The sequence below is a fragment of the Colobus angolensis genome, unplaced genomic scaffold, assembly GCF_000951035.1.
Source record: "Colobus angolensis palliatus isolate OR3802 unplaced genomic scaffold, Cang.pa_1.0 Scaffold2, whole genome shotgun sequence".
NCBI lineage: Eukaryota > Metazoa > Chordata > Mammalia > Primates > Cercopithecidae > Colobus > Colobus angolensis.
The window spans coordinates 3704809-3716195 of record NW_012115154.1 but is presented as its reverse complement, the minus strand read 5'-3'; the positions used below and the strand labels follow the sequence as shown (position 1 = coordinate 3716195).

Genomic DNA, 11387 nt, shown 5'->3' with positions numbered 1-11387 from the left:
ACCTCAAGTGATCTGCCCCGCCTCTGCCTCCCAAAGTGCTGGGATTACAGGCGTGAGCCACCGCACCCGGCCCAGTCGTCTTAAAGTAGAGCAGTTCACAGATTCTCAAAGTCTATTAAACAGAGGTGAATGTGAACCCGGAGGCAGCCTGGGTGGGGCAGATGTCCTCCAGGCAAATGCCTGGCAGGGCTGGAGGCGCTGGTGGAGTAGGTAGGACACTGTGCTCAGAAGTCAGGCTGGTTATCTGTCCTCTACAGAAAAAGCTGCCAAGCTAGGAAAAATGTTTTGGTCTAAAAATTATTGGTGGGGACAGGGAATCCCTGAAGGGAATACATTTGTTTGTTAAAAAAACAAAAAACAAAACAGTTATAGTGGAAATGAGGAAGGAGCACAAGAGATTTTTTTGGGGGATGGGGTAGGGAGGGGGACAGACTCTTGCTCTGTTGCCCAGGCTGGAGTGCAGTGTTACCATCTAGGCTCACTGCAACCTCCATATCCTGGGCTCAAGCAATTATCCTGCCTCAGCCTCCCAAATAGCCAGGATTACAGGCGTGCGCCACCAGGCCAGGCTAATTTTTGTAATTTTAGTAGAGACAGGGTTTCACCATGTTGGCCAGGCTGGTCCTGAACTCCTGACTTCAAGTGATCTGCCCGCTTCAAAGCCTCCCAAAGTGTTGGGATTACAGGCGTGAGCTACTGCGCCACGCCCCGAGAGCTTTTACATAAACATTTAAAAAACATTTTTAAGGGAGAAAGAGAAAAATAGTCTCTGAAATGGTTCTGAGGAAACGGAAAGAAGGATGATGGAGACGGTCTTCATTGCTAGTCTGCCCTGAGTAACTCAGCTGGCCTCCATCTGGAGTTTCTTCCTACTTCAGGGCTCTTCAAGCTCCAACTCTGAGCTGGAGTCAGAGCCCCATCAAAGGCAGAGGTGGTGCTGCCCTTGGCATTGGTGTAGAGGATGCTGTCTGAGGGGGGATAGTTGGCCTGTGGCTGGGCACTTGACTTCCCCTTCAGTGCACGGACTTCCTGCTTCAGAAGAGCATTCTACTGCTGAGGTCATCAATTTCTCACTGGCGTGTGGTTTTTCCCTCCACATAGGCTGGATATACTCTATGGCTTTGTCTAGGATTTGGGCCCCGGATGCCTTCTTTCCTTGGCGTATTGGGACTGAGTCCCACAAACTGAAAGCTGCCTTTGATGTGGTCCCTACGATTTCATTCTAGTGCATCATGATGTGTGGGGAAAAGAGAGATCAGCCTGTTACTGTGTCTATATAGAAAGAAGTAGACATAAGAGACTCCATTTTGTTCTGTATTTGAGATGCTGTTAATCTGTGACCCTACCCCCAACCTTGTCCTTGCAAGAGACATGTGCTGTGGTGACTCAAGGTTTAATATTTTGGGCTGTACAGGATGTGCTTTGTTAAACAAGTGCCTGAAGGCAGCTTGCTGGTTAAAAGTCATCACCGTTCTCTTAATCTCAAGTACCCAGGGACACGTACACTGCCAAAGGTCACAGGGACCTCTGCCTAGGAAAGCTAGGTATTGTCCAAGGTTTCTCCCCACGTGATAGTCTGAAATATAGCCTCGTGGGATGGGAAAGCCCTGATCGTCCCCCAGCCTGACACCCGTGAAGGGTCTGTGCTGAGGAGGACCAGTACAAGAGGAAAGAAGGCCTCTTGGCGGTTGTTGGCAGTTCAGATAGAGAAAAGCATCTGTCTCCTGCCCGTCCCTGGGCAATGGAACATCTCAGTGTAAAACCCGATTGTATGTTCTGTTTACTGAGAAAGGAGAAAACCGCCGTAGGGCGAAAGGTGGGACTTGCTAGCGCAATGCTGCTCTTTATGCACTAAAAAGGTTTATGAAGATGTCTTCATATGCATATGAAGGCACAGCACTTTTCCTTAAACTTATTCATGTCACAGAGATCTTTATTCATGTCTTAACTGCTGACCTTCTCCCTACGATGATCCTATTATCCTGCCACTTCCCTTTTTTCTAAGATGGTAAAGATAATTATCAATAAATACTGAGGGAACTCAGAGACCCGTGCTGGCGTGGGTTCTCTGTATGCTGAGCTCCGGTCCCCTGGGCCCACTTTTTCTTTCTCTATACTTTGTCTCTGTATCTCATTTCTTTTCTCAAGTCTCTCGTTCCACCTAACGAGAAACGCCCACAGGTGTGGAGGGGCAGGCCACCCCTTCCTCAATGGGCCCATTTGTCAGCTGCAGATTGAAATCTCTGTTATAGCTTGTCACTCTCCACCTCGATGTCATCATTATCACTCATTTCCTACAACCCAGGGAGCAGCCACTGCAGCAGCAGCAGCCGGGGAGGCGGACGGATAGAGGAATCTGAGGAAGTCACTGACAAGAAGCAGTAGAGTTCCCCTGCCTACATAAACACACTCACTTGCTCTCATGCACACAAAACATGGGCAAGAACCACCTCCTCACTCCCAAAATCTCAGTTCTAAATTTAGCTCTATGTCTTATCTGTTAAGAAGGCTTCGTACTTCAGAAGTTTATAAAATGCTTTGATTTCACGCCCAGGCTCTTTGCTAATTATTTCTAAGTTCATGCCTGTGCTCCAGATGATAGAGATAACCATATACGTGACCAGCAGAGCAATATGCACTGACTACATTATGGATCCATTTATTTATTCTTTCACATCCAGGACTTCTATTTATTAACAGAATGTTTTCCAGCTAATGTTTCTATCTGGTGGGCAGTAAATTAATTACAAAATATAACATTGACAAAGCCTTTATATTTTTCTTTTTTTAAACCTGACAGCATAACTTTCTCTAAGATAAAGCTGTTTTAAAAAGATGCTTGAAGGCCAGGTGCAGTGGCTCACGTCTGTAATCCCAGCACTTTGGGAGGCTGAGGCGGGCAGATCACTTGAGGCCAGGAGTTTGAGATCAGCCTGGCCAACATGGTGAAACCCCATCTCTACTAAAAATACATTAGCTGGGCATGGTAGCATATGCCTGTAATCCAGCTACTCGGGAGGCGGAGGCAGGAGAGTCACTTGAGTCCGGGAGGCGGAGGTCGTAATGAGCCACGATTATGCCACTGCACTCCAGGCTGGGTGACAGAGTAAGACCCTATCTCCAAAAAACAAAACAAAACAAAACACAAAACACAAAACCAATGCTTGGAAGCCATAGAAGTTTTATTGTAAGCATTTAAAAACAACAATACTATGCCAGGCGCAGAGGCTCATGCCTGTAATCCCAGCACAACAAGGTCAGGAGATTGAGACCATCCTGGCCAACATGGTCAAACCCCATCTCTACTACAAATACAAAAATTAGCTGGGCGTGGTGGCGGGCGCCTGGAGTCCCAGCTACTCGGGAGGCTGAAGCAGGAGAATCGCTTGAACCTGGGAGGCAGAGGCTGGAGTGAGCCGAGATCATGCCACTGCCCTCCAGCCTGGGTGACAGAGCGAGACTCTGTCTCAAAAACAAAACACAACACTATAACACTATAGAATAAGTATCAATTTTATTCTATAGTGTTATAGCATTTATTCTGTTACTACATGAAAGTGAGGACTTTCTCCTCTCAGCAGTCTCTCTTAAGTATTAGGCTGAAATAATTGCTGGCTGGAAAAGGAAATTGCAGTTTCAGATGATGTAGTTACTTGAACATGAAAACAACTGGGTAAGAAATAGAGTGGTGATTATGTAAATGTTTTGTCCTAGTGATAGCCATCATATTAATTATATGAGAAATATTGGCAGATGATTAATTTGAGAAATTTCACAATCATTTCTAAGGAACAAATGCAAATTACTGTAGAGTCAGCTCTCCATATCCCCAGGTTCAACATGTGCAGATTCAACCAACCACAGATCACAAATATTTGGGGAAAAAAACAATATAACAGTAAAAAATAATACATATTTAAAAACATAGTATAACCACTATTTATATAGAATTTACATTGTATTAGGTATTATAAGTAATCTAGAAATGACTTAAAGTATACAAGAAGATGTATCTATATATATGCAAACACTATGCCATTTTATGTAAGGAACATGCATACCAAAACATAGGTTTTAGTATCCGTGGGAGCCCTGGAACCAGTACTCACCAGATATCAAGGGACAATTGTATTGTCAACTTACATGCAGAAAAGAAAAAAAAAAGGCAAAACCTAAATAATTTTAGGAAAAAGCTTAACTTTTTCAGACATTTTCACAGTATTAATTACACTATTCTATAAGAACATGGCTATAGTTTAGTAACCCTGAATATTGTAATAGTGCAAATGTAGCTACAAAGGGTAAAAAAGTTAGAATTTTCAGACTATGCCTTTAATTTGGCATTCTGAATAATATCTCTACGGGAAAATCACCACTGTTGAAGGTTTATTTGTCAGATTTCTGATAATGTTGATCATTTTCTAGATAAAAGATCAAAAGATTAACCATACATTTGTTTGGTTTTTTAAAAAAGTATTTATTTTTTACTAGTGAGGATGGAACTAGGCAAAGTTTACAGAAAAGATGTCCATATACAAAGAAAGAAATAGCAAAATATTTTTGGTCATAATTTAGAAAGAAACTAATCTATAAAACGGAGACAGTTCTCCCCAATTCATCTCTCTCATAGAAGAGCATAAGCACAGGCTCTCAGTTCCTTGATATCCTCAAGAGGCCACGGATACGTCTGACAAGAGCCTGTATGAAACTATATCGAGATCGAACTTTTGAATATAATCCTTCAATGTCCAGAAGTTTCTTTTGTAATGATTCTCCAAAAGCATTGATTGCATCAGCCTGAAGCTAGAAGTGACACAAAAGACATTTTGTTAAAATTGTTGTCTCAAATATTTCTTTTATTCTAAGTCTTCCAATTTAAAACACCTTAGAATTTTTGTAATGTGGTTCTTTCAATGCAAAATACTTTTGAATTTTTGTAATGTGCTACTAAATTAACTAAACATTCACGTTTTCTACCTTAAATTTTTTGGTTTAATTCACATGTTTTTCCTGTTTTCTTTTCTTGTATACATTTAAAAACCTGCTTTAAATAGCAATGAATGTTGATGCTGATGCTGATATACTAACATACAAACAAAAACATTTCCTAAAGGGCCATACAAGAAGTCAGTAAGACTGGGAGGGACGGAGGGAAGGACGATGCGGGGAAGGAAGGGAGGCAGGGAGGGTGGGAGGGTAGGTGGGAAAGAAGCTTTTACTTTTTATTTCATTTTGCATTTTTAAAAAACCAACTTGCATGCTTTTGTTTTTTAAAAATACTCATGTGTGGATAAACCTGGCATATGCTTTAGAATTCATATATATTCTAGAATGTGTATGTAGTTTCAGAGGGATCTTTTTGATGTTATACTAAAAGACTAAAATTAAGTACAAAATTAGATGAATCTACCTGTTTTCAGTTTTGCATTAAAATCACAGCACAAAGTGAGATTATTTATTAAACCTGCATTTTTTTTCCTAGCTTTTTTACAAAGCAGTCTAAATGACATAGTAACAGTTATTACTTAAAAATATATTTATTTTTGTTGTCCTAGCTACTCAGGATGATGAGGCGGAAGAATCACTTGAGCCCAGGGGGTTGAGGCTGCAGTGAACTGTGGTCACACGAGAGCCTGGTAACGGAGTGAGACCTTGTCTCTTAGACAAAACAAACAACAAACCTCTGAATATCTTTGGCTAATTTTGCACATGGCCTCAATTAACATTAGTTCTCCTAAACAAACCTAGCCACAAAATTCCTTTTATAAAGTCACTAAAGAGTGAATGTAGTCTGGATTAGGATGGGAGCATGGTATCCATGACATCTAGCAAGGTGTGCTTTGGAGGTTGCTGTAACTGCACCTTTCATTCCCAACCTTGTTTTAAGAAAAATAGCAAAAAGAGGGATTAGCGAGGAGCAGAGCTTTATCAAATCATGGCTAAGGACATGCAGATGGCTAGTAGAGGATCTAGCTGTAATTCATTTTCCCTAACATCACACACCCTGATACCTGCTTTGTTAGAAACATAACTTTGCTATTAGTTTAATACGAGGTTTCATTGTAATTGTTTTTGGCATGCTCTTCATTCATTCCAACACTACTGATCAACAGGTTAGTAAAAGCACAGTGTTGTGTACTATGGTCTACTACAGCGGGATTTGTATCGGCTGCTCTCAATCTCACCATTAAATGATTTCCTGAAAAGTAAGTGCTGAGTGATACTTTGTACCTAAAAAGTTCTACAAAGCTAATCAAAAGATATCAGGAGTTTCCAGATCTTAATGCCTACCAATCACGGAACACTCACCATGTTCTAGGTACAACATTAGCAGTTTCACATACATGAAACCTCACTTAATTCTGACAAAACCCTTTGAGGTTGAATCATCCCTCCTATTTCTTAAATGAAACAATTGAGGCTCGGAAGTTAAATAAGTTGTTCAAAGTCACATAGCTATTAAAATGGTCAAGCTAGAGTTCAAACCAGGTCTCTATAAGCAACCCTGAAAATCATAATCTTATGAACATACCAGGCTTTTCCTTTTACTTACTTACTTACATTCATTCATTCATTCATTCATTCATTCATTCATTCATTCATTCATTTATTTATTTATTGGAGACAAGGTCTTGCTTCACTCTTTCATTCACTTATTGGAGACAAGATCTTGCTCTGTTGCCCAGGCTGGAGTGCAGTTGGTGCAATCACAGCTCACTGCAGCCTCAATCTCCCAGGCTCAGGTGATTCTCCCACCTCAGCCTCCCAGGTAGCTGTGACTACAGGTGCATGCCACCACAGTATGCCAATTTTTTTTTTTAAGAGACAGGGTCTCACTATGTTGCCCAGGCTAGTCTTGAACTCCTGGGCTCAAGCAATCCTCCCATCTCGGCCTCCCAAAATGCTGGGATTACAGGTGTGCACCATCAAGCCTAGCCCTTTTACTTTAATAAAGAAAAATAAAAGAATATAAGAATAGAACTTTACCTGGTCTAAATCATGTTGGCTCACTATAGCCAGCCCACTTCTAAAATCTAGATTGGTTTCTGAGGCGAAGGAATCTAGAGATAAAAGAACAGAGTCATACTGGCTGTGCAAGTACACATCTATCACACAGTGGAGGAACCTGATGACAATGAACAATAACAATAATACCATGAAAAACATGGCTCAAGACTGGGAACTCAATTTTCAACTTTCAACAAATGGAAGCCCCTAGAAAGCATTTCACTGGTCTAGACCAGGGTTCTCAGCTCTTCTCTATTTCTTTCCACCTAAGGGATCCAATACATGCCCATCAGTCACAGAGACCCACTCTAGCAATAAGAATCAGCATAATAGCAGACCTACTCCATTCTTCTAGAGCTGGGTCAGCCCCTAACTGCAGCAAGAAGCTGAGGAACAGCTGATGAGCAGCCTCTAGAATATTCTTATGCTCAGTACAATGTCCCGTGAACAGAAAGTAAAACGCAAGAAATAGCAACATCTAGTGACTAAGCAGCTCTTGATTCACCCAATTCACTCCAAGTAATCTGGAAACAAAAATAAATAAAAACGTGACTAGCTTTTCAAGGCACAAATAGGTATTTATGGTTCATTAATTTTTAGCAGAAAGTTTACCTTGCAGTCTTCTGCTTTTAAACAAGGTTCTCGAGGCAAATAAGGAATCTTGAGAATCCATGGGCATGCAGTGTAACAAGTAGTACTCCAGATGGCGCCAAAGAATAAATAGGCAGGTCTCTATGATAACTATGTCAGAGCTCAGATTAAAGGAACATAATCTCATCAAATATTTTTTACAAACCAGTTTCTGAGGAGGAGAAAAAAGGAGAGACTGCACTCACTTAATGAGGTAGCCACAGCCTCAGTCTAACAGACAGGGTCCTACTGAAGGCTCCTCAAGAGGAAGCAGCAAGGTGTGCTGAGGAAGGAGGTGGGGGTCCTGTGCCAGAAGTCTCATGTCCCTGCCTTCTTCCCTGACAGAAAGTGCCCGTGTATATTGTCAGTATTACCAGCTACTCTAAAAGATAAGAACAAAAAAGTACGATTTGGAAATACATTAGGCATTTACTGGGAAAATATTAAGTTTCTATCTCCTTCCACCTGGTTTTGGTGCCCAAATAATGTGAGAATAAGTGAAGAGTTCCTACATTTCAAGGTCATCACTCAAGTGCATGATTTCATAAAGGATACAAGAACAAAGGGAAAGCAGTTTAGCTCGATTGTTGATCACCTTCACCAAGCGCCGTCTTGCTAGAACATATTTCTGGGCAGTGGAGATTTTATCAACACCAGCAGCCATCACAGACTGACACAACTAGAAGAAACAAATGTGGTATTAGAATGACATCAACTGGAACAAAACTTTTAATGAAAAACTACTATCAGCAGGTCACCGTGGTGAATGCTACGAAAACACTCGAATTTAAACATCCTTGCAGATAAGAGTTTTATCTAAGAAGCTAGCAATTTTAAAAAATTAGAGCCAAAGAAGCAAATTCACAAATGAACATTTATCTGCTGCATTTCGAAAAAGTCTGTTCCTGAAACACAGAGTTGCTGATGAAACCCTGAATTTCCTGTCACATTAAAACAAAGCAAGACAAAACGATAGGTTTTTCAAGCAGTAGCTATAACAATCCCATGGAGAATTTCCAACAGTTGTCAGGTATCTCCTGCAAAAAATACAAGGTAGACACCTAGAGCATAACTAAAATATGACCCTCAACCAAAGCTCCCATGACCGCTTCTCCATGTGGCACACACACGAGCACAATGGTTCCAGCTAATGTTCCAATGCTGGATTCCACGGAAGGTGTACTGAAGTGAGGCTGATGGAAGGCCACACACTTCATGATGATGATGCAATTCCTATTGCAAGTACAAGCATCACTGATTAGCTACACATTAGAGGAAGGACTGCTAGGCATAAACCCAAAATTTCAGGGGTTACCTAAACCCCGTCATTGACTCCTGCCTCACCCTGTTCCTGCCAGCTACATGCCTTTGGGTGAGTTATGCAAGTCTGTGCCTCAGTTTCCTCACATGAGAAATGAGAATAAAAACAATATCTGCCCAGGTGGTAGGTAGAACATGTAGTTCAGGGCCTGGCATGTTGTAGACACTCAATAAATGCCCCCTGAGATTACCAGAAAAGTGGCAAGAGGGAGTAGGCATGGACTACTTAAAAGAGTAACATGGAAGTTTTTAGAAAGCTTGGTGCAAACCAGGAATGATAAAGTGGTTCAACACCCAGGCTGCCACAGGACACCAGGAAGCTTCAGCACTGCCTTAGGAACCGGCCAAGAGATGCCTTACATTCAGCTGTGCCAAATGGAAAAGGCAGCAAATACTTAGTAGCAATCCTGGTAATTCAGCATCTTTAGTTATTAATACACTAAGTAGAAGGAATGATTCTGGGTCACTGAGAGAAGGCAGTCAAGTCTCATATGCTATCAATTTTGTTTGAAAAAATTGCTAAACAGATATTGAAGATGCTGACGGCACAGAGACATTTACCTAAGTTCTATTAAAAAAAAATCTGCAACAGAAGCCTTTCTCAGCACAGATTTTACAGTATAAATGACCCAAAACTCTTCATTCAAAGGCCAGCTGCCTTTCTATTTTTTTGAACAGGTGCTACACTTCACTGTTTTTCAGTCAAGAGTTTCTATGCTTATAAGGCTGGTGCTATGGCAAAAGAGTATTCTTCAAATCACACAGGAAGAATCATTCCAATTCCTTCAGTTATAATGTATACACCGTCTTTACTCAGTCTGAGACCAGCACCCTGGCCCTAGTAACAGCAATGATTTCTCAAGTCCGCCCAGCTCATTATAAGATTCATACCTCTTTTATCTCATCTGGGGGAAGCTGGTCTACATTCTGTAGCTTGCTGACACTCTGTCGATGACTGTCATAATAGCTGAAGAAATCATTAGCACTCTGTTTCAGCAGGTAGACAATAATGCCTAAACCAGGCAGGCGCCAGTATGGAACCACTGGAGCTTGGGTATCTAATAGAGGTGATGACATAAAACAATGTTCCACTTATAAGCATTTCATGTGAATTTCAAATGACCTGTTTTAAAGGGATGCCCCAGAATTTAAGGACATGTAACCTGTCATTAAAACCAACCCAAGATTACTTTTAAATACCATTGATAGTTTAAAGAACAAATGGTTAGGAGCCACTGTAATCAGGTACATACATAAGGCTGGAGATCCTGCGAGAATAAAGAAATCTGACTGATGCACGTTGGCGGAGTCTACCTTTTATTAGGCAAAGTTCTTTGGGAACTCTATCAAAGTATAAACCTTACACACTTACACACACACACACACACCCCTCCACATAAAAAACAATATACACAATTTTGGGGTTTCTTAACACCAAGTGAATAATTTCTGCCTTGCCCGATGGCTCTAGTTGTATGGATTCATTTCTGGTCTGCATCCTTCTGGTTACTAAATTTGCCAGTTCAAAGTCATTCTTTCAAAGAGACAAGAACACTAACTGAAATATTCAAAAAATATAAATGGATTTAAACTTTAAAAAATCTTTTACCACAACAACTACATTACGGTAGTAAAACAAAATGATCTGCCTTTTACCTGGCTACTGGCTAATGAAGACACAAAGGAACAGCGGGATGTCATAAAAGCTGTTTGCAGAGGGAAAACCAGAAAGCAATAACAATATTATCCTAGGACAGGCACAGTGGCTCACACCTGTAATTTCAACACTTTGGAAGGCTGAGGAGAGGGAATGACTTGAGGCCAGGAGTTCAAGACCAGCCTGGGCAACAGAGACCCCGTCCCTACAGAAAAGAAAAAAAAATCATCCTAGCGATAATCTGTGTAGTGCAATTAGAACAATTTCCTGTAGTGACTAAAGGATTTCGTGGAAACACTGTGGCAACTTCTTTTCTTTCTTTTTTTTTGAGACAGTCTTACTCTGTCATCCAGCCTGGAGTGCAGTGGTTCGATCTTGGCTCACTGCCACCTCTGCCTCCCAGGTTCAAGCAATCCTCCTGCCTCAGCCTCCCGAGTAGCTAGGATTACAGGCACATGCCATCACGCCCAGCTATTTTTTGTATTTTTAGTAGAGACGGGGGTTTCACCATGTTGGCCAGGCTGGTCTCAAACTCCTGACCTCAGGTGATCCGCCTGCCTCGGCCTGCAAAAGTTCTGGGATTACAGGCGTGAGTCACCACAGCTGGTCCAATACTGTGGCAATTTCAAGTTCAAATTGGAGATAATCTTTGTTTAATGACCCAAACTGCCATGAATACTGAAGGAGAGATCTGCATTTGCTTTTTTCTTCACTAACAACTCCCTTAACTTTGCTCTAAAGTCAGACTCATGTATCTTTTTTTTTTTTTTTT

At 41.2% G+C, this 11387-nt stretch overlaps 1 protein-coding gene and 1 pseudogene across 1 annotated transcript in view; both read right to left on the bottom strand.

Moving 5' to 3' along the window:
- Positions 1 to 841: 841 nt before the first annotated feature.
- Positions 842 to 2291, bottom strand: LOC105511151 (annotated as a pseudogene).
- Positions 2292 to 4468: 2177 nt separating this feature from the next.
- The window catches only part of NUP205 (nucleoporin 205kDa), a 94267-nt gene continuing 87348 nt past the window's right edge, over positions 4469 to 11387 (bottom strand). The window contains exons 39-43 of the mRNA XM_011941255.1: positions 9850 to 10016; positions 8194 to 8317; positions 7621 to 7749; positions 6988 to 7061; positions 4469 to 4803 (exon numbers count right to left, since the gene is read on the bottom strand). Coding sequence (XP_011796645.1) covers positions 4651 to 4803; positions 6988 to 7061; positions 7621 to 7749; positions 8194 to 8317; positions 9850 to 10016 — 647 coding nt within the window. The 3' untranslated portion in view covers positions 4469 to 4650. The remainder of the gene's footprint in view (positions 4804 to 6987; positions 7062 to 7620; positions 7750 to 8193; positions 8318 to 9849; positions 10017 to 11387) is intronic.